Raw genomic sequence first — 24,029 nt, 5'->3', positions numbered from 1 at the left:
ATCAAAAGTGGTAAGTGAATAAAACAAAAATGAAGAAAAATGTTAAAAACAAGAGACACAAATGATTCTCATGGCCACCAAAATGGCATGCAAGCATTTTAATATATCTTTTACATAGTATATTAGTTTTGGATCTTTTCGATTACCTGTGGATCATTGCAAACAGATCTTCAGTTGTGCGTAGTTTATTAGGTGAAGTGAATAGGCTATCGTCATCAAACTTCGAGTCATCAGTCAGAGGAGAATTTGAATTGTCACTGGGGGTTGAGTCTGTCAAAATGAAATGCAATGTAGAATATTTTAATTTCACCATATAAAACAACATAGATGCTATTCTGTGCTTTAGTTAATATTACCTTTGCTGAAGTAGTCTTCTGTGTCTGGGGTTGACTCATCCTCGTGTCCATCATGTGAGGCACTTCTGGTTGTGACGTATGTCTCGTACACCTCCTCTTTGCTGATTGTGCAAGTGTGTGATGAGGCTTCTAAACTTTTGGCAGGCACTTGCTCTGGGCTGTTGCATGGTACAACGTCACTCCTGCGTATATCGCTGTAAGCAGGAGGAGACAGTGTGCTGCTCAGTTTCAAGGATGCTTCTGCCTGAGGTTGTGGTCTGGGTGCATGACTGTGTTCACATTTAACACTTTCTGCCACCGATGCTTCATCTTCATCTGTAGACCTGCTGCAATCTGCCTCTTGCTGAGCTTCCTGGGACTCACAAGCCTGGGCTTTTGGTATTAGGAAGTCTTCTTGTTCATTGGTTGGTTGTACAGGTGGTTGTGTTCTAAATGCTGTCATGGCCCAGTACGTTCCTGAGCCATGTCTTTCCTGCCTTATTTTAATTCCCTCGTGTTGTATAACAATAGCTTCTGGGGGTGGGCACTGAAAGTCACAGTGCTGCCTAGCAGGTGGCTTGTAGGCTGGTGGTTTCCTGTTATGTCGGTTGTCAGCAGTCGAAGTGTCAACTGTTACTGTAGGACACTTGGGTCGAGTTGATTGATCAGCACTCGACAGCTCAGAACGGTGATTGCCCTCTGTCGGTTTATCAAATGGTCGCAGATAACTAGACCGCCCAACAGTCGAAGTGATTGCCATGTTGGCCAAGCTAGATGCCTCTGCACATGCTGCAGCACGGGCCTCTGCTAATGCAGCAGCTGCTGCAGCTGCTTTCTGCTTGTTCTGGTGAAGGAGGTGTATCTGATTTCTGTAGGCAAAGGGCTTGGTGTGAAGAGCACTTAGGTCAAGGTGACTAGGTGGTGCGTGGGAATCAGTATCTCTCCTGCAGGAAGAGACTGCATCTCGAACGGTAAGCTGCTGCTGTTGAAGAGAGGAGAGTGATGATTTTCTTTCTGGCACCTTGGGTTTCCTCTTGCCGCTGGTTGGGGACAGTGGTGCCGGGAAGAATGCAGATGGAAAGGAAGAAGTGGGTGTCTCTGACTGACTAGAATATCCACTTGATGGAGATGCTAATGCTGCAAGTTTCTCAGGAGAGCCCAGTCTAAAATCACCTTCTTGTGGTAAAAGTGTTGGTGAGGTGGGTCTGGAGCTGGAGCCACAAGCCTGAGTTTCCAGATTCTCTGGCAACTTGATACATTCAATAACTGTTGTACCCGTAGCAGTGCTGGAGTTGGATAGTGACCTGTACGGATCACTAGATTTCAAATCATTGAGAAGCCAAAGGTCTGCATAGTCTGACTGAACAGCACCCTCATCCTTAAAGGAATGTGTGTCCGAAGAACTAAATGGAGATGAGCAGTCTAGCATTTCTCTGATATTCTCTACACCCCAATTGCCAAGCTGTTTGTCACAAAGGCCTGCAGTCTCAAGGTGCCTGTCAGTACCAGCCAACTCCAGCTGCAGCTTCATCTCCCTGGAAGACAAAGGCAGAGGCAGCTCACTAGAAATCTTTGGTTCATTCGGCTCTTGCGTGGATACGCTGCTGCTCGTTTCCCTTAAAGAAGAGCTACGTTTTGGTGGGGGTGGCTTAGCCTTTGGTTTTCTTAAAGAAAGACACCCTCTTCCAAGTGTACTCATTCCTTTGTAATCTGGTTGGGGGTATTCACCCATGCCAGGTGCAATGTTCCCACTTGGGCCACAGTCAGGGTCGATGGCTGCATAGTTGCAATAGCTTCTGCTACCTTTAAGACCACAGTCCAATTGCACGGAGGTGTAGAAGCATTCGGTGTCAACAGTGTAATGTGTAGCGCTCTCTAATGTTTCAGCTGACAGCTGCCCACTAAAGCACTCATATGTTTCTCCACTAGAATAACTGGGACAACTTATGCCGCTCTCATCTTCCCTTGAGCGCTTTGGGCTGAAGTCTTGTAGACAGGGTTGATCCTGCTGGTCCTGGTTGCAGTTCCACTCCCCGTCACTAGCGGTACTAACGCCTGCATCATCCATCTGATCTGTAGCTGAAGAGGTAAATGAACTAGACCTGTGTCCCTGACCTTGTGAGGTGTCCAGGTGGTAGGGGTCAATGATAAAGCCAGTGGTATCGTCAATTATATGAGACCCAGTGTTGAGGGACAGTTCTGAATCACAGTGCGAGGAACCAGTCAGTGGAGGTGAAGCAGCTGGTGGTAGAGTCTCTGAGGTCTGTGAGGGGCATGTTGAGCTGCTTCCACTCCAGTTTCCACTTGAAGATTGATGGTCTTCTTTGTGGTCAATTTGGCTGCCAAGCACACCTGTAGTAGAGACAGAGTGAATGGGGCTGCTGAAGGTGTCTGAACTAGAGGAGATCTCACAGCTTCCCATGTCAGAGTTACGTGGAAGCCGTGACCTACCCCTCTCAATCCAAGCATTTTCAGGACAACCGCCATGTTGTAGGCGCTTGAGGCTTTCCAGCTGGTGCGCTGGCATGGCTTGGTCATCGGTGCTCTCCTCCTCATCCTTTATTATCTTGCGTCCTGGACCTGGCAGAAAGTCCTCAGCCTCATAAGGAGAGAGCTCTTCATCATCATCATCATCCTCTTCATCATCATCATCATCACTGTCATCTTGATCATTGTCCCGGATTCGACTTCCTTCTCTGGGTAAACTTCTTGAGCGCAGACGAGTGCCCAAAGCAGTAGAATAGTTTGCATCAGAGCGATCTGGTAATGAAGTTATATTACCAGTGGAATGAGAGAGGGAACCTGGAATTCCTTGGCCCCTCTGTGCACGGATACGCCTACGGGATGGAGCAGCAATCAGGAAGTCATCAGTCTGGCAGCCAGAGTCCTTGGTGTTTAGCGTCCGGCCACTAAGTGACAGCTCCTCCTGGTAAAGGGACATGTGTGGGTTGCCATGGGTTGTTACCACAGATCGTTCTCTGGCCACGGGAGATTCATCTGAATCTGGTGAAATTCAAGAGCATCTTATAGATAGTTTTGATTTAGTAAATTAAATACAAAAGGTGACTGGATTAAAAAATATATATTAGGCAGATTTGTAGTTCAACATCACAATTTGTCTGCTTTATAACAATATGAATATTACCCCTAGGGAATACCTACCATTAGATATTATAAATAAACATGGTGTGTTTTTAAAATGTGATTAGGCATTACATTCTTTTTCTTGCAAACTATGAGACCCATACCAGCTCCAGCATGTCTCTGTGCAAAAAGTCAGCTCCATCAAGATATGGTTTACATGAGTTGGAGTGGGACATCTTGAGTGGCCTTATACAGAGTGCTGACCTTAACCTACTGAACACCTTTGGAATGAATTAGAACACTGACTGCACCCCAGACCTCCTCACCCTACATCAGTACCTGACTTTACTAACACCCTTCTAGCTAAATGACCTCCAGTCTCATCTAGTAGGACATCTTCCCAGAAGAGTGGTGGTTATTAAAATAGCAAATGGGCACCAAATGTGGAAAAGCACATACAAACCTTATAGTTCAGTGTCTACAAACATTTGTCCAAATCTAAAGTAGTATTTGTTGTACATATAGTTATGTCAGTACAAGCATCAGGTAGTCATACCCATGTCTTGCTGTACTCGTCTTGGAATGCCTGTGATAGTTTTCCGCCTCCTAAGTTTCCTTCGTCGCTGCAACACAGACTGGGAATGAACCAACGAGCAGCGAGCACTGGCTTCCCGATCGAATCCTGCACCTGCAATCCGAGACATACAACTTCAGAAACACTTTACACAATCGTCCTTCTTAAAATAATAAAATAAGATCCACTTTAGTCAAACATTGTGGAAGGGGTGCAATATACTGTACGGCAAAATCTTGAACTTAAATCTAGATGGGTTTTTGCATTTTATAAATCCTGCTCATGCATTTGTTAGTATATGTTTATATATATTTCCTAAACAATTTACATCCCAGTCCCAGTCCACATGTACTCCAGGCCACAATAAGCACAAACTATGTTAGAATAATCGCCTAATCTGCACTCACATACTCGAAAAAGCATACAGATGGAGTTTTACCAGTAACATTGATAGGGATGATGCAGGATGAGATGACATGAGAATCATTCTTTATCCTTTCATCTGGTGTAGGAAGCGGCAGGGCTTTTGACCAGTTCGTCTGCTTGTCCAGTGTCGAAGGAACGTTTGGAACTGGACATTTAGGCCTGTGTCCCGGAGCTACCAACTCCACGTCTGTATTTGTATTGGTTCCAACCTGATCATATCAAAATCATTTCAGAAGAGAAAAATGAACTGGCTTTGTGAAGAACCTGAAAGCATGTTTACAATCTATGGTCTTAACCTGACAGGAAGCAAATTGTCCACACAATGTTACAAAGTATATTCATCAAGGAAGCTGGGGTGACCATGAGACAAAGAAAGGGTCTGAAAAGGAAGGGGCCAGAGAGAAAAAAAGGAAAGACAAAAGCAAATATCCAGAGTCAGGAATTTGGTCCATTTAGCCATATTCTAATTCTACAAAGAATTTATAAATAAAAGTAGCACTCATATCTGCATATTTTTCCACATGAAACTATAGTAAATTAAGTCCATCCATCCATCCATCCATCCATCCATCCATCCATCCATCCATCCATCCATCCATCCACCTATCTATGAGAACAAATATTTGTATGTTGTTCAAGATATCCTGTGATTTTTTTTTTTATATCTACATATTCAAAGTACTCAAGGGAGTCATTTTCAGTATTTCAAAGCAGTGTTACAAGAATTCAGAAAGTATTAAAGAGGATTAGGGAAGAACTTAATGAAATGGCACATGGTGAGCTAATAAAATGTCCGAAAGAAAAGAAAAGGTTGCAAGCTATCTCAGAGTTTCCAGTATGATGTAAAAATGGACAATTTGATCATCGGAAATCCATAGGAAATAATAGGACTATGTCAAACCTCACCCATTTGCCCCTTTAATGTTACCCATTAACCCAAACTGGCTCTTTGGATTTAAAAAAAATTTGCATTTGAGGTCAGCTCAGACTACAGCAAGAATACCTTTCGCATCCAGGGGATGAACACGCAACACGATGTAGGGGAGGTGGAACGGTCATGCTAAAAAAAAAATAATAATAAAAAAACAACAACAAAAGGCAAACACATGGCTTGAAATCAATGTATTAAAAGAAATGTGCAAAGCAAAATAATGGCAATATGAATCACGGAAATCACAAAAGGACTCTCAAACACCAAAATCTGGTTGGTCAGGAAAGTTGAAAGGTGAACACAATGAACAAAATGGTTATGGGACATAAAATGGCTATGCTGTTCTTCAGAGTTCTTCAACTCCTGAACTGAACCTAGGAAGGGGTTGGGATTAAGACCCTGATGGACTTTCTCTTGACTAGGAATTTAAAAATAGCACAGTGGAAATTAGATGGCCGAATAAAATACTTTAGGGTTTCAGTGAGAAACACTGGGTTGCTGTTGCAGGGTCCAGTCCATACCCCTGGAAACACTTTATAGCATTTGAGTCATGTGCCATCATTTACCTTTCTCTGTGCTGGCTGAAGCTCCACTTCCCTCGAAGGTCTCTCCTGCTGCATTGTGGGAAATAACAAACATATCAAGACCTGGAAGAGTCTGGTTTGAGACATTAGTCAAACATCATAGTGCTTTGCAAATCGTATACCGATGCGACCTTAAACAAACCTTTTTTTCTTTTTAAACAAACGACCTTAAAAATAATGGCTGACATCCATGACAAAAAGGTATGTTTGATGAATCATGCAGAACAGTTTTCAACACCACCTTCTACAAAATAAATATGATCACGTATACCAAAATGATATTTATTCTGAGCATTGAAAAATGAAAAACATATTAAGTGATTGCAAACAAAACTAAAACCAAGTCAATGATCAAAACAAAGTGATTTGGTCCACCTAGTGGTAGTGGAAGGGATTACCTGGTCAAAAAAAAAAAAAAACAGGTAAGAATGAAAGTCGATTTCCCACCATGGATGAGATAAATGAAAAATAAATGACATTCATGCATCATTAGAAGCAGAAAACAGAAACGTTCAGCAGCACCTGGATAACTTTCCTGGGGAGAGTCTGCATGTCTGACTCTCTGGTGCATCTTTCCTGTTCCAAGTGTTGGCAGAAAGAAGGGAAGGAGGAACCTGAGTTTTGAGTGTGTCTTCATATAACTCAGTCAGTAAAAAGCCAAATCCTCACTAATCTAATAGCACTAAAGCCAAAAAATGACTAATCCAACTAAAAATGTTTAATTTCCATGACATTAGTAGATAGGAAGTGGTTCTCATTTCCAGATGCCCACTGGGGCCTGAATAACAAGGTCAATTACCTTCCTCTGCATTGTCTGAAATTCAGCTCTGTCCAGCTATGGCATGAAACACAAGAAAAAAAAATAAATCTGCTATAATTTTGAAAAACGTACATTTAACAAACACTTAAAAAAATTCGTTCACATCATTTTAAGACAGGGTTCCTTTCTAGACACTTTCTAGAGTATTGCATGATGGTATTATTGCTATAACTGTTATAATGCTTACCATTCGTGAGTGTCGACTTCTCTGGTCCTGCCTCCTGAGGGAGTGAGGGGAGGGGAATGCGGGCATGGGCGGGGCCACCGAGATGGATATGGTGACCCGATTGCGCTCTCTGCTGGTTGAACGCTGACACTGCTCTGTATTAAAGAAAATCAACCGAAAAAAAAGAAGGGTTAGTAATTACACCATAGGTTGAAATTGCAAAGTAAAAACAAACATTTTAGGGTCAATAATTATAAAAATCCATTTATCCGCAGTACCATCCAGTATTTGTCGCATAAGATTAATTATTTCTAGTCTAATGAGTGACTGTCACACTATTTCTATCCTTATGCCTACCTTCTACCATTACAAATACACTGAGTTTGATTCTGGTCAGTTAGTCAAAAAAACTCCAGTGTCTTCAAATGAAATATCAATGTACATAACACATTAATCAGTTCTATCAGATTGCTGCATGGTTCCTGAAAAGCAGAAGCTCCCAAGCTCAGCTGCATTGTTGTGAGACGTTTCCAACACCAGGGGGCAGCATGCGTCACAAAATACACACGCTACTTGTGCAATTTGTTATGCTGTAAACGTGCACAGAATACGAAGAACTACGACTAGGTTCTGTGTGAAGAGCTGTGTACATGTGTGTTTCACAAGCATTTACATGCTGATCGCCTATAAATTTCATAGTATTTGACCCTTTAGTCTGTTAGGGTCAAACTAATCTGCCTTAAAGCTGTAAAGGTGGACCACAATTAAAGGTACATGTAATTAGAATCTGTCAGATTTTTATCGGACTGTCAGATTTGGATCATAATTCCTCTGTAGAGGTTTTCTCTTGATTATTTTATAGCCAGTTGGCTATCCAGTGTGCAGTGGTGCATGGGGTTAAAAACCACAGTTGTTAAGAAGCTTACCTCTGTGCAGTGCCCGTAGACTGAACTGGGCATGGCGGTGCAGCTCTTCCAAACATGGCAACCGTGTGCTGGGGTGAAACAGGTTGTGCTGCTGGTGCCATGGGGCCTGATAGTGCGAAGTTAACTTGCTTTCGATGTCCAGATTTGACACGGCTGCACAAACACATACAGAAGAAAAGAAAGAAACTCAAGATCAAGGTCTTCTTCACTGGCAAAAGGCTTATGGACACCTGTCCATAATCTCCTCACACCCTTATGTAGGCCTTTCCCACAATTGTGTAGTTTGTGGTGTCACTAATAAGCAATCAGGTTCTGTTGATTCTGTTACCTCTTAAGCCTTCTTTCAGGATGTTATTCCTGACTAGTTTTTATGCCTTTGTAAGTTATTGATGTAAGTATTACACAAGTAAAACCGTATTAAAATAGACCACAAGGCTATCACTGGGCAGATAACTGACCATCCTCAGTAAAGTATTGGTAGTGTACCAGACATATGGCAAATTTTTAATCATTCAAACATTTTTAATGAGTTTTTAATCATTTCATAGAACATCTTCTCTCCAACCCTTTCCCCCTCTTTTTCTCTCCCTCTATAAAGTAGCATCTGCCCATCAGTATGCACCGTGCGGCTGTGCCCGTGAATAGCCCCGAGTCAGCCGTATCTAAGCAACCCTTCATATCTAATTTACAGTGAATTAGCAGATCCTTATCAGACCACAATTGCAAGCAATAACAGGAGATGCTCATTTTGCCCAACAAACACAGATAGTGTGCATGTGAGAAAGAGAATGAGAGAGAAAGAGAGAGACAAAGTATGAGTCTCCTCCCTTTCCTTCTTATTGCATAATGCTCCGAGGTGTCTTTTCATCAAAAAAGAAATTATACGATGTATAAACGTTGAATCGTTCGTTCGATTCTTCTAAACTAGATCAAAAATATTAAAGTTTTCATACCCCTGAATGAAGTCATGATGGATCTGGAGTGTGTGGAAAAAAAAACTGGAGAACACCCATAATACACACTTAAATTTAAAGTACACCAACAAGAACCAGAGCATAGGATCCCCACCGAGTACCACCCTGTACTAAACCTTTTTTTTAATGTATGAGAAAATCAATGGAACTACATTTGTTGACTTGCAGTTGTACCTTTACATGTAATCTTTAGCCTGGTCGTTGTGGTGGTAAATTCGGAATATATTCCAAGGCACTGCATAAACAGGATTCTAGATCCCAACATGGCACCATGCACACATATACCTAGGGTTTCAGAAGCCCCAGAAGCTCTGAGGTGACAACCTTCCTGTTACAACACAATATATAAGAAACTTGGGATCACATTACAACCACATTTTCAATCTCTCTCTCAGCCCTGATACTCAAGACATCCAACACTTTTTACATAGTTAATTCAAGTGGTCTAGTGGTTATGATGCGGTGCTCTCAACGCTGCGGCCCGGGTTTGATCCCCGGTCAGGGAACCAACCCCAGCCATTAGGGTTGCACAAGCCTTAGTGCCGGTCCCAAGCCCGGATAAATGGGCAGGGTTGCGTTAGGAAGGGCATCCAGCGTAAAAACATGTACCAAATCAAACATGTGGATGGTCCGCTGTGGCGACCCCTAATGGGAGAAGCCGAAAAAAAATTTTTTATTCAATTCTCATTGGCAAGTTAGTGATGTATCAAGTTCTGGAGGTGGAAGGTGGAGGGTGACCAGGTTAGATTTATTTCTGGACAGCTACAGTGCTACTCCCTTTCAACAATAAATCCAGGACGAACATGAAGCCTATAACCAAACATACTTGGTAAGTGTTGTGGTTGTAGGAATTGCTAAGTCGTAATCTGTAATGTAGCTACAGTTCAGTTCCATTGTCTGATTTCTGCACTTAAATACCGCAATTAATGAGCCATATATTAAATTGAATAAGATTTTGGTCAATCCGAAATCTGAAACGTCAACGGTGAGGAATGGAACCATTTCTTAGGTCTGTCTCCATGCAACTGGTGCTATTCTGACTATGTCACCACCTCTGTGATATTTTATGATAAACAGCAAGAACAAAGAGCAAACATGAAATTCTCCATGATGACATGCACCACTCCTAATGAACAAACAGCACGATTTCACTGCCACATCCACCCTACTCGCGAGATTTGGCTCCTGCGGATGTTGCCCCTTTTCCTTAAGATGAAGATCCAGCGGCTTCCAGGGCACATTCCAGAATTGGCAGGAACGATAGGAGCGTTGTATTGCTGTGCAAGGGGACTATTTTGAAGTTGATAGTGTGTAAACGTAGATAAAAAGTACTTTCTTGTAAACAGAGCGAGTCTCAAAAACTTTTTGATACCACCTTGTATAATATACAGTATTTTATTTTCAAGTTTTACCTCAAAAATTTTCACCAGTTTTATCTCTGTACCAATGTTTATTGCAGAGAGGTGTTCATTCTTTGCCAGGGGGCTCACTCTTTCTCATCACTCTTCACAGCAGCAGCAAAACTCTAAAACATGATTCTCTACATACAGAAATGCAACAGTGCCCTGATTAATCTCATAACCAACTTTAAACAAAACTCACATTTGTTTATGCTCAAATTGAAAGTGTCTAATGAAAGTCTGTTACATTAATATTCTATAAGAATGGGTTCAATAATAAGACAGTATATTTCTCGCCAAACATTCTCATTTCTTTGAATCCGCTCAACATACTCGTCTCCTTTGTCATTTGTAAAAACATTTCATTTACTACCTGAGGTTATAAATTTTCTTTACTTCGAGACTCCATTGTATACCTTATGATCTTAATTTTCTCTTCACACACACACACTCACTAGCCGTGTTGCTTAATGAGCAAATCAGATCTTATGGTGCAGTGTTTTATAGTGCACACTCTATTACTCAGCATCATCCCCAGCGCTGGGGTTCTGCTTTGCATCATCATAAAACGGCGTTGCGGAGCAATGATGTGACCTCTACTGAGCGCCACTCTGAATGTGAATGACTCCGAAACGAATCAAAAGGTGACATTTAGCAAGGGGGGCAAAGTAGGAGTTGTTTGAATAACTGTCAATCACTATGTACAAGCAAACACCAGAAGAGGAGCACTCATTAAAACACAATACATTTAGCCAATTAATATCACAGCACATGTATATATTAAGTGTAATTCTGAACAAGTGTTAGTCTTAAATCCATGGCAGTAAAGAATAAATCTCAGGCCTTTCTCTTTCTGCTTAAGCCTATATTGAATGCAATGAATAAGGCACCCTACCTGCAGTGTCCTCCCCCCATCCTGCATGCTGACTCTTTCTCTTTACCGTCTTCTTACTCCCCTGGGTGTCCACAAGAGGTGTCTTTCTTTGCGTGTTGCCCATTCCTTCCAAGGGCCAGCTAATGTCCAGAACGCTAGCGCTGTCCAAATGGATAGAGGAGAGCTCCGTACCTGCTCCTATTGCTTCTTTTCTGTCTGCCCCACTCTCTATCCATCTCTCTCTCGTTTCCCCCTCCCTCTTTCTTCCCTCTTTTGCTCTTTTTCTTTCCCTCACTCCCTCTCCCTAGCAGGTGCATGGTCAGCACTATGAGTGAGAAACCGATTCTCTGACAATGCCAAAATACGCACACAACAATGACGACTCTCAAGAAATTACCCCCATCCCAAATATAGAAGACACCCTTGTGGGTACTGTATATCCGCTCCAGTTCCATCAGAAACAAGCTTTTTGACTTTGTGGAGTTTTGCATGTTCTTCCCATGTCCCACCGCCCAAAAACACATCAGCTAGATGCTCCTAAGTGTGAACAGATGTTTGATTGTTAAACTTGGTTCCACTTCTCAGGTCTATTCCTGTCTCAAACCCTCTGTTGGCCCTAGGCTCTGGAACCACCATGACCAACCAGGATAAAGCAAAACGAATGTAGAGCATTTGTTTCTTAAAATATTCCCAATGAATGTATTCAATTTGAATGCTTCTCAAATGTATCCCATTTAAAAAGTTCCATATTCCAACAGCTTTGGTCAGATATAGTGGACCTAAAGAAGAGGAACACTGGGCATGAGTCAGTGAGTCAGTACACTCTGGATGGGACTTTTGGGGACTATGGTTGGGACTATGCACAGATTCATATTCCTACATCTTTTTTTTGGGGGGACCTAAAGGAAACCCACACTGACATTCTCAAATTGCGGTCCTTGGAGCTGCACAGGTGTGAAATAAAATCTAGATTTTCTCATATCCCTTGTCTTTCAATCGCTAGCTATTCAGATGAACAACTTTTGCTGAACTCCTTTATCCAAAAACACATTGCGTTATGCTGGGATTTAAACCCATGACCTTCAGATTGGAAATGGAGGTGCGAGTCAGCTAGTTTGCTTCTCAGTGTAGACATATTCAAGTGTCAATGACATTTTTCCCTTTTCCCCATTTATTAAATATGGCATAGCCAACTCAAAGGCCACTATGGGTCAGCTTTTGCCCTAGTTGGGCAACTGGGACAATAAATCTTTGGTGTATATAGTACATATACAGTACACAACAATGTAAATACTTTTACACTACACTAAGTCAAAAGTTACTTTTTTCAGAGCCTCGCTAGTCAAGTCAAGTTTATTTCTATTGCGCTTTTCACAACAGACATTGTCTCAAAGCAGCTTTACAGATTTTAAAAGTTGAGGTGAATGGTGTGCATTAATCACTGATGACTGTGGCAAGGAAAAACTCCCTTAGATGACATGAGGAAGAAACCTTGAGAGGAACCAGACTCAAAATGGAACCCATACTCATCTGGGTGACATCAAGAGTGTGATCATAAATCTTCAAACAAAATACAGAACACTGGAGAGATAGAACTAACATGAGCACTGGAATGTAAGTATCACCCCTGGTTTCCTCATTGGGGATAAAACTGGTAAAGATATATGAATGAGTTACAAATTTATATAATAGGTATTTGTTGCCTAATGGAACCTCACTTGAAGGATGCTCATCGAATTTCTGCCAAGTAGGTAATGTAACATGCTGGCATCAAAATTGGGGTTGAATCTTAACCCCATACTAACAAGTAACTCTTGAAAAAAGTTAGGATAATGTCCAAAAGAAATACATACCTATTAAAAGCACTGTGGTTGAGACATCAGTAAATGAAGCAAACTTTAACAAAGCACAATGGCAATACATAAAAAGGGTACGAGTTTCAATATCCAGGGATTATGGCCAAACATGGTTTTAATATAGAATAGAAAATAGAAACTCAAAGCATGATCTGCAAAGCCATTTGACTTAAAGCAAACTCTTAAAATAAAGAGGACCGTGGTGGACATTTGACTCAAGACAAGTTAGCGCTACTGTGATCACATCGAGGCATGAACACTGAGCCTGGTATTGCTCACACACACACACACACACACACACACACACACACACACACACACACACACACACACACACACACACACACACACTATGGCAGCGTGTGACCTAAAATGCACTTCCTCTCTACTGCAACATTTGCATCCACACTTTGCCATTTTTTGCAGTGTGCATCAAATGTGAGAAAGGTTGTTAGACATTTAGATGTAGGACATCTTTCTCTCACACAGATACACACACACACTGCTCACGGAAATAGCTTAGGGATTTAAAGTGACCTATAAACCTCCAAATTCCTATAATAGGCAGCAATTCCTACTTAGGTCAAGCTAGCCATTAGCCATGGATACTAAAATCCGAAGCTGCCATGACTTCTCTGGTGAACAAACCCAGTGTATCGAGGCACCAGTTTACTGTAATGTAGCGTGAGACGCAACAGTAATTTACAGCACAGCAGCAGGTCACAGAGACGGACGTAAACAGAGATGGACAGGCCGTGTAATGGACACGAAGCTGCTGCCTGAGAGATGTCCTCATTTTTATAAACATCAAGAATGATGCCATTCCAATAGTCAATGAGAACACTTTAAGTGACTGTTGAGTCGTGTGAGTGGCTGGTCCAGTCCGATGGTTTTACTACTTAAGGCAATATGGTGTCTAAATTTGACGTCCCTCCGATGCAACACATTAACAAACGCCATATTTTGTCACCCAGTTGTGGGACCAGTTTCCGATTCTGCCCTGCTCTCCATTCACAAACCGCTGCTTGACACCTCCTCTACTTCCACTTTGCCTTACTTGATGTATACTTGCCAAAGTGCTCATGCTGGAGTAGTGTCCAAAGTTTTATTTCCACACAGATTACATCTTCCCAAACACACACACACACACACACACACACACACACACACACACACACACACACACACACACACACAAAATCAAGTGCAACAGCTGTAGCCCTAATTTCTCAACTTTCCGCCATGTTGACTGTATATCCTCTCTCCAGTAAGTTACTACAGATAGTACGGTCCATTAGCGCTTGGTTTGCTTTTAATCCCTACGCTGACCAGTGAATAAACTGACAGAAAGGAAGGGGGCAGTAATGTGGATATGATAATCCATACACCATCTTTAGCATCTCAATATCGTTTTTGAACTCTCTTTTCTCTTCCTGGTTTGTCGTAGTCAATATTATTTAACAATTTGCACATCTGGAAATCACAGAATGAAGATAGAATTGAATATTGTGAATAAAAGTGGTTTATGAGCCACACATTTAGTGAACCGTATTTCAAAATTTGTACCTGTGTATGAATGTGTTTGTATGTGTGTGTGAGAGAGAGAATGAATCCCTGCTGTCCTCATTCTTAATCCCTGTAAAGCCCTCATGCCGATGACCTTGGCACCGACGGCTTCTGCGGTAGGTGAATGTTTAGCACGTTTCAGGCTGCCAAACAGAGTCATACTTTTTACCCAGACAAATACAAGCCTGACCACTGTGACTGGCAGCTTGAGGCTCTATACGCAGTCCAATACATGCACATGTTCACGTGCTGGGGTCGTGTGTTACAGCCAAATTAGTCACCATGAACCTGGTCAAGCTGATCATGGGCACAGAAATGAAATTAAAATGGGAATCTATAACCAAATTTCCAGCCTAAACAATCTTTTTAATCTATTTTACAACAGAAAAACAGCATAGATTTGCAAATACACTTTGCATTCATTTACGAAAAAATACCGTAATAATCTTTTGCTTAACAAATGTTAAAGTACAAACCTGGCAACCCAAAACGAACCGTAATTCACCTAACACTAATTGATTTGAGCAGCAGTGATGTAGCATTAGATTAGCACTTAGATGCATGCATGCACAAAGACCCCCACACACACACACACACACACACACACACACACACACACACACACTGGAAGAGTTATACTGTGTTCACATTTACTCCATTTCATTTTCCCTCCCATCCTCCATCATGATCTCTCTATTTACTGTTTGTCTATTTTAGAAGGGTTTTTTTTCCACCTTCTCCATCCTCCTCCATCCTATGAAGCAACTTTGCTGCTGATATGATGGTCATTAAGATTGGAAATTAATTTCCTGGATATGCAGAGCAAACTGAGATTGCACCTCCGGGCCACATTCCCATTTAGACCCACACATTCATTTGCAGCTTAATGACGACACATGCAAGTGTGTGTGTGTGTGAGGAAGGAAGAGAAAGATGTCTGTTCCATCATCCTTTGACCCGATTAATGTCCTGCCATGTTCGGTGGAGTTTTAACGGCAACTCCTATGCCCTCTGCTCTCCAGGGTGTGTGATGGAAAGTAAAAAAAAAATTATTTTGTAGGTAAACAATAATTCTTTTATTCATTGGTCTGTCAAGGCACAAAAATGTTTTCTTTTCCAGACTTATAATGGGTTGAAACACGCCCTCTTGTGGTAGCAAGTGGACCTGAGGTTCACGTTATAGATACAGGACAAGTTAGAAAATGCCAAATGCTGTGAAATTGAACAATCCTACAGCTATGCAGTTCATCCCCAACTTACGATGGAGATGTGTTCCGATGAGCCCATCGTAACTGGAAAATATCAGCAGTCGAGACATGGCCAAGCCCACCCAGGAGGCTTGATGAGAATGGTGATAAGTATGGGGTAGTATACTGTAATTTGTTAATAATTGAACAAATTACAGCACATAATTTAGCAAAACAGAGCAATTTACAGTACTGCACCGTATAAACTGTACCGTATAAACTTCTCATATATGTCCAATCCTTTGTATTAAGTTTTGTATGTCATTGGCCAGTTGATCAAAGAATTTTACTGCATGTCGTAATGTGTATTATTGTATATGGGAGAAAAAAAATTTGTATCAGAATTCATTTCTCATTCCTATCCCACTCCTTTCGGATCATCAGCTGCTGTAAACCATGTGAGCATTAAGCATTAAGACATTTCGAAAGCCGGAATCTGATTGTTTATTCTTTCCCTTCAACAGGTAATTAATGCGAGAACTCGATCAAAGAGTAACACGAGAAAAGTGCACTCAACACGTAAGGTTTCAGATCATGGTATAACAAAGTGCTGAGGTCAGCGGATGGCCAGGCTGCATTACTTTGCAACATTACTTTGAAATACTCCAGATAAATAAATAAATTCCCTGAGACAGATATGAGGACGAGGACGTCCTACAGGATACAGAGGTCTCAGTGGAATGTGATAAGTAAACAATGTACGCCATTTTGCTCCCTCGCTCGTGCACAGCCGTTCATCCGGTTAACTGTCCTGAACTTTACTATAAAAAAAACCCACCCAAACAATTCGGATAAGAGCTCTGTCATCCCACTGCATGTGGAAAAAACCCCTTAGAAAGAACACAGTCGTCTTGATCAGCACGTTTATGGTCCTCTGCAGGTCATTTAGGCCCCATTTGTGGTGCTCGATCTCTCACACACCTCATTAACCTTTACACACACTCACGTCCAGACATCACCGGGGCTAGGGTGGACCATCACTCTGCGAAGCATGTGGGCACATTTTTGGGAACTAGTCCAAAGGCAGAGCTTAAAACAAGCTTTAATCCACCACAACGACCTCTTTAGTCACACATGGACCATTCGAAGTTAACTACCCGGCGTATGACCTTCGACCTACTAATGTACCCGATCTCCTTGAGGAGCCTCTAGGGGTTTATTGTAAACGGGACGCCATTCAAAAACAAAGTCTGTAAATAAACTTGATCGAAGGTGATGTATGGACCCTGTCAGAGAAAATGACCACACAAACACACACAATTAACGATCATCCATCCAAAGCGCCTGAATTAGCCGTTACCATGGAAACAATAACGTATTAGCATGAGCACGATATACATTTGTGATTTCCCTTTCAGATATTAATATTGTTCAAGGTGCTGCTATAGAAATCTGATCCACACTCTCTCGCCAATAAGATTTTACCATCTAATACTCCGTCTACGGGCATCCGTTATAATTTTGTACACGTTTTTTGGCCACTAGCTTCAGGATTGCAAAAGTTGCAGTGTTTCTAAATCACTTCACTCCAAACGGGGAAACAGATGAACCTTCGAACGACGAGAAAAGACACAGATGTGAGATGTGCATCTTCAAAAGTTAAAAAGATATAAAGTGTGTTTATTGATGGGTTATGGAAAAGTGAGGACCTTTGACTGGGCGTTTCCAATAGCATTAAAAAAAGTGGGCGGTTCTTTTATACATTTGGAGAAGAAAATCACAAGATTGTAACAAAAGGCTAAAAGAAAACAACTTGATGAGAAAACAGAGCATATCCAGAAGAAAATAAAAAAATAAATAAATTAAATCAGTGTAAAACACACAGTATATACAGCATACTTGCACATTTCCAAACAAATCACCCCATATATCTTATTTTGAGGTTTACTCTAGATTTTATTAAGTTATAGATGTTATTTTGTAGATTTTACATTAAGGGCGCTTAGATTGTTCGATCTCTATAAAGGCAGATCCAGGAGGGCCGATCGGATGACGCGCAACTTGCGAAACAAATTTTATACGCGCCGCTAAAAATGGCTTGACCGGTCTAACAATTCTACAAGGTTTGTGAAAAAGACAATACATTAGCATTCTGCAACGTGTGTACCAAGGTAGCAGCCAAAACACTGCCAACCTTATTAGACATTTAAAGTTAAGCCACAGCCCTCTAGTGGGGAATAAAGACATGACAGGTGGGGCGCAATGAACGGCAGGATTTTTATATACATATTTATTTTGTGTTCTTCATTAATCTTTATTTATGATTTTCCCTATTTATGTGTGTAAATGCATAATTACCCATAATGCATTGTGGCGACGCTTTACCCGCATTAGACAGAACTTTTAGCTCAACACCTATTACACAAAACATAACTATTACTCCTACGTTTTATGCTACATGTTGTCGAGTTAAGTTGCTCTGCCAGTCTCAGTAGATTTAAGAGATTTCAGGAGGCGAGTACACACACTTAGAGCAAATCATGTGTGTGAGCACGAGCATGCCACTGCAGCGGGGTGGGGTGCAGCCACATCGTGCAGCAGCACTGCGGAACCCATGGGGTGAATAGAAATCTTCCCTTCGTGTGTGTGTGTGTGTGTGTGTGTGTGTGTGTGTGTGTGCGAGATTGAGAGAGAGAGAGAGATAAAGAGACATGGAGAGAGAAGGAATGGATATTTAAAGACGGAAAGGCATAGATGCGTTGTGTGTGTGTGTGTGTGTGTGTGTGTGTGTGTGTTTGTGTGTACATGAAAAAAAGAAAAGAGAGAGAAATTAAGACTGATGGGTATGTCTGTGTTAGTGTGCTCGCATCACACACACACACACACACACACACACACACACACACACACACACACACACACACACACACACACACACACACAGGCTCCTATGCTTCACTATCTGAACTGCCCATTTTTACAAATGTAAACGCTAACACTGCATCACCAGAGCAACTCTGTGTGTGTGTGTGTGTGTGTGTGTGTGTGTGTGTGTGTGTGTGTGTGTGTGTGACATTTCGCATCAGGCTTGTTGGCTAATGGTACAAGAAAGCCATCGCCCATGTTATTTTTAACTCTCAGTTTCCATGGTAACCAGCACATATGTTGTGAGCAGTGTGCCCTGCTGTGTGTGTGTGTGTGTGTGTGTGTGTGTGTGTGTGTGTGTGTGTGTGGATGCAGCAGATCATCCTCCTTCATTTAGTGTTGATGTTACTCACAGTATGACGTGTGTGTTGCATTGTGTGTGTGTGTGTGTGTGTGTGTGTGTGTGTGTGTGTGTGTGTGTGTGTGTGTGCATTTTGCTGACGTCAGACTCGAAGTAACTCACACATCACCTTGACATCTCACTTCATTACATATCACCCGAGAAGAAATTAGGTCCAGAAACAGCACACGAGGAGGATGATGACAGACAAACAGACAGACAGACAGACAGAGAGACAGACATCCCCTCCACTCACTCGCACTGATCGGAAGGTCAGAGGTTCAAATCCCAGCATCGACAAGCTGCCACTCTTGGGCCCTTGAGCAAGGCCCCTAACCCTCTGTGCTCCAGTATCATGGCTGACCATGTGCTTTGACCCCAGCTTCCAAATCCCAGCTTCTGTAATGTATATTTGACAAATAAAGTCTATTCTAGTCTATAGGACCGACGTGACGTCTCCCATCCTGACGAAACGCCACACCAGCTTGTTACTTTAACAAACGTGACTTTTCGCCTTTTCACGAGGAGGTATATCGTAAACGTCGAAACGTCTTGTGAAACGATTAGCTCGGGATCTGCCACTGCACTTAGAGACCTGTGTTTTTTTTTTTTTTACATAATTAATACCTGAGTTACTAAGCATTTATATTGACTCTGAGATGAAGTGCACATTCCAGCTATTTATCCCCTCTTCCGATGTAAGGTTACTATGGCAACTGCTTAAAGATTAGGGTTTCAGGGTCCTTTTGCACTGAGACTAAGATTTTTTATTTCTTAAAAAAAAAAAGCTGATTCTCAAATATTTCCGGCACACAAGGAATCCGGCGTTCCGAATTCATTCAAGTCTACATCTCCCCGACACACACACACACACACACACACACACACTACTGCTCTCATTCAATCAAGAAACCCCGAATGGCAAATGCAGCAGAGAAAGTGGGAGACCGCAGCCAATAGCATTGCAGTGTGTGTGTTGGTGATGATGCGAGGCAGTTTTACCCCAGCAGCCAGAGCCTTGCTGCCTGAAAATCAGGTCACGAGCAAAGAGGAAACAACTCAACAAAGATCCCTTTTCTTATTGCTAATATTAGACATGAAATAAGATTTTAATTGGCTCAAGGAAATTCCACATGCTCACAAATATCGGAAAACCTGCTTGCTTAATCGGAGCTAAATCCAAGCAACCTATAAGATCTGCTGCATCATCAGGACCAGAGGTTTTAAAGTTAACCTAAGAGTAGCTTAAACTCAACCGATGGACTCAGGGTTGCCAAGTTCAAGTATTTTGTGTGGTAGGGAATTATTCAACCACTCATTTCCCTTAATGAGGACACAAGAAAAACACAATCACGTGCATTTCAAAAGCCATGAACAGACTCTCTTCAGGCAAAAACAACACCCATACATGTGGTATAATTAAGCGTAGGCTGTAGCTAATCACAAGTCATGCTGTGCTGATATGTTGTGAAGCAGAAGATAATTATACGAAGAAAAAAAAACGTGCACGCAGACATCGAACATAAGTTGCGTCAAAACAACGCTGTCCATTGACGCTGGTTCAGTGATGTATATTTTTAGTATCGACCTGAGGGACCTATATCCTGCTCCATGCAGATTTACAACTGAATGGAATACTGCACGTGGCACACCGAGTGTGTGTGTGTGTGTTTTCTACCATCCCAAACTCCCACTGCAGTGTATCCTGACCTATATTTCCTCACTGTCTGCCACGCTTGGACACTTCACTGCATTTCGTGAGCCTGAATAGTGCTAACATGATTATATATATATATCACTACGTCCTTTTTCTTTACTCGGATATAAAAAAAACTCCACCGAAAAAAAAAACCTAATTCGGAAAAAAACTGCCATGATGCACACATCCGGCAATTAAAACCGTCCGTGCGGAAACATAGCAAAAGTTCCATGTGGTGTCCTGATGATTCACGTAGTTGAAACATTTACAAGAATATTTTGTCTTCATGCTCTGTGTTGCGTAAAGTTTCACTAAAAATAAACATAGATTTGCATAAAGCATCCATATTCATCCATGACCATGTTGATTGAGTAAAAAAAACTTAAAAAGTATTAATTTAAGGTACATTTACATTTAAGTTGTAATCACAAGTTAACTCATGACAATCGTGTGATTAATATATTAAATATTTTAATCGACTGACATATGAGATATGATATACATATATAGGGACAAAAATATGTGCTTTTTTGAACATCCCATTCCACATTTAGTCCCCATTTGCTGTTATAATTAACCTCAATATTTCTGAGATGATGTTCAGCTAGAATTCGGAGTTTGTTTGTGATCATTTCTGCTCATTCATCCACAAAGGCATTAGGAAAGTCAGGCTGAGGTCAAAGCTCTATAACATGCCACTCAAGATTTTCTACTTTTAACCATATCTTGGAGCTGGTTTTATACACAGGGACATAGTCATGCTGTCGGGTCTCCTAGTTCAAGTAAATGTTCAATGGAATAATACTTAATTAAAAGACATTTATACAATACATATACATGTATGCAATTGTGTGCCTCCAACAGTGTGGTAACAGTTTGGGGAACCAAACTTGGAAAAGTCAAGCATCCCAATACTTTTGCCTGTATTATAAAACGTACGTAGTGTACCTTGTTTCTTGGATGTTCGAAATATTAAAAACCTTTAAAAGGACACGTTGTTCTTTCCCTCTTCTGCATGGAGTTTTTTCCGAGCCTGATATTTGTTCATGAAAAAAGGGTAAGGAAGACCAGAAGGATTGTGATGACTAAACGACTGCGGAGGAGGATTCGTGAGACACGAGACACAGGATGTGTATATTTTTTATATTATATTTTAATAAATATCGATTTGGGAATAGGTGATTCAGCTTCCAGAGTTAGCCAGCCACCCACTGTCAGAGATCATCATATATATATATATATATATATATATATATATATATATATATATATATATATATATATATATATTTCCTGTATTTCTGACTTAAACAACCATATGTGGTTCTTAGAAACTGTTACCACAAAGTTGGAGACACACAATATTTAATCAAATAGATACACAGTATCGAATGTCGGTTGCATTCGAATAATTTTTTCCCTTCACTTGAATTAGGAGTCCCAAACATGTTCCACAATGACAATGCCCCTGTGCACAAAACCAACTCCAGGAAGATATAATGGGATGAATTAGAACGCTGACTGCACCCCAGGCCTTCTCATCCTTCAGACTTTTGTGGCTGAGTCAGCACAAATCTCCACAAGGACACTACAGAATCTAGTGGAACATCTCAGAACAGTGGAGGTTATATAATAGCAAATGGGGACTAACTGTGGAACCCTTTGGGAAGGTGTTGACAAACGTCTGTCCATACTGTGCATACACACATTTACATATATATATTATATATTATATTTATATTAAAAATGTCTAACCATATGTAGTTGTGTATTGTTGCATTAGAAAATTGAAGTTGTTACATTACAAAAGTCACTTAAGTTGAATTAGAGTCGTTTTTAATTATTTTTATGTTTAAAGATTGATCGTATTCACGATACAAGATAAATAACAAGTCAATTAAACACTGACACTGAACTGTCCAACATATCTTCCCAATCTAGTAATTCAGTAGTTACATTCGTTTCTTCATATTGTTTCTTTTGGCACCTTTTCTAAACAGATGGCAGTAAAAAACGAGCAGCTATGACTCGAATGAATTGCAGCAACTTCTTTTTTGTGGATGCCAAGTGCCTAATTTACCTGAGCCCTAAGTTCTTAGAATCGACTAAAGACTATTCACATGATGTCTCTCACACTAAGGGTGTTTCTGGCATAAAAGAATAAGATAAATCATTACCATGTAGACGGTTTAACACTTATGAAGGCTGACTCAATGCTTTAATAAAAAAATGTAAAAAAAAAAAAAAAAAGTCGACAACAACTACACCACAAACACACACAAAAAAACTCACAGCAGGTTTGTGCAAGAATTATGTTTAATCATCGATGTGATAAACGGTTCCGGCTGGAGATTTTGGAAGGTTTTCCACTTGCAACAATCTGCCAGGCCACCCTGCCGTCCGCCCTCATGTTCTCTTCGCCGCCTAATAAAAGATGTCTGATTGAACCGGGCCATCTCTCGCTATCTTTTTTTTTTCTTTCACTTGCAATTGATTTGAAAATGTCGAATATGTCATTTCAGGGTGAAGAAGTGATGGAGATGGGGGGGGGCTGTTTATATGTTATGTTTTGTATAAAGTTAGGGCTAGGTGTGCATTACACGATTTTCTGGGGTATGACGCAAAAGCCGAAAAACCAGGCGGAGTATCGTAGCCATTTTTCATGGGGTGCATGAAAATTGTGCCACTTGCACCTAGCTGTGGATTGTCCCACTTCTACCATAGCCATTTCTCACCACTGAAAAGTTGATCTCACTGATGATTACTTTTCTTTAAAAAAAACCCAGACATTTAGTTCTGTAACCCTGACTGTATGTTATCATAGTTAAAGTTGTGTTTGTTTAAAATAATCAGAACTACCTCTCCCACAACCAGAATCAGTGTTTAGGCAGTTATATATTGTGTGACTTTTCCCCTCATGCACCCCCCCAGATTATACACAGCATGAGGAATGAACAGCAGGCATTTAAAGACCGGTCCAGTCCAGACACCGCTTGGATCCGGGACGTAACTTCCATCCGACTCTCCATCATATCAGCTCCCTCTCTCGGTCTGCCGTGGGCAACAAACCACAGCTCAGAGCCTATGAGGTTTTTCTGGGGTACCACATCAGTGGTATGTTATTGGATGACTAGGTGTATTGTATTCAAAACAAACCATCCGCCCTACAACCATTTTTCATTAGTGTCGAAAAGGAGCAGCCAGATGAATGATCTGGGAATTGTGGAGTCCATAACAGGGAAAACGTTCAGTATTTTCTCTCTCTCCCTCTTTTCTTTTTTACCATCGAGATGTTCAGCCACTTGTGTTATGCAAAATCTCGAACATAATAAAAGCATGCACTTGTAATTATGCAAATCGGT

The 24,029-nt window shown here is 41.1% G+C and overlaps 1 protein-coding gene across 3 annotated transcripts in view; it reads right to left on the bottom strand.

Annotated features, from left to right (window-relative positions):
* Window positions 1-24,029, bottom strand: part of nhsb (Nance-Horan syndrome b (congenital cataracts and dental anomalies)) — a 46,123-nt gene that overhangs the window by 940 nt on the left and 21,154 nt on the right. Inside the window, exons 2-11 of one of the 3 annotated variants that reach the window (XM_046840751.1) lie at window positions 7,847-7,999; window positions 6,942-7,075; window positions 6,734-6,769; window positions 6,457-6,510; window positions 5,917-5,964; window positions 5,423-5,479; window positions 4,433-4,628; window positions 3,976-4,107; window positions 357-3,338; window positions 147-270 (exon numbers count right to left, since the gene is read on the bottom strand). In XM_046840751.1, coding sequence (XP_046696707.1) covers window positions 147-270; window positions 357-3,338; window positions 3,976-4,107; window positions 4,433-4,628; window positions 5,423-5,479; window positions 5,917-5,964; window positions 6,457-6,510; window positions 6,734-6,769; window positions 6,942-7,075; window positions 7,847-7,999 — 3,916 coding nt within the window. The remainder of the gene's footprint in view (window positions 1-146; window positions 271-356; window positions 3,339-3,975; window positions 4,108-4,432; window positions 4,629-5,422; window positions 5,480-5,916; window positions 5,965-6,456; window positions 6,511-6,733; window positions 6,770-6,941; window positions 7,076-7,846; window positions 8,000-24,029) is intronic. The other 2 variants (XM_046840753.1, XM_046840752.1) reach the window with 2 other exon arrangements.

The sequence above is a fragment of the Silurus meridionalis genome, chromosome 26 (genome assembly GCF_014805685.1).
Source record: "Silurus meridionalis isolate SWU-2019-XX chromosome 26, ASM1480568v1, whole genome shotgun sequence".
NCBI lineage: Eukaryota > Metazoa > Chordata > Actinopteri > Siluriformes > Siluridae > Silurus > Silurus meridionalis.
This window is presented reverse-complemented; position numbering and strand designations above follow the sequence as displayed.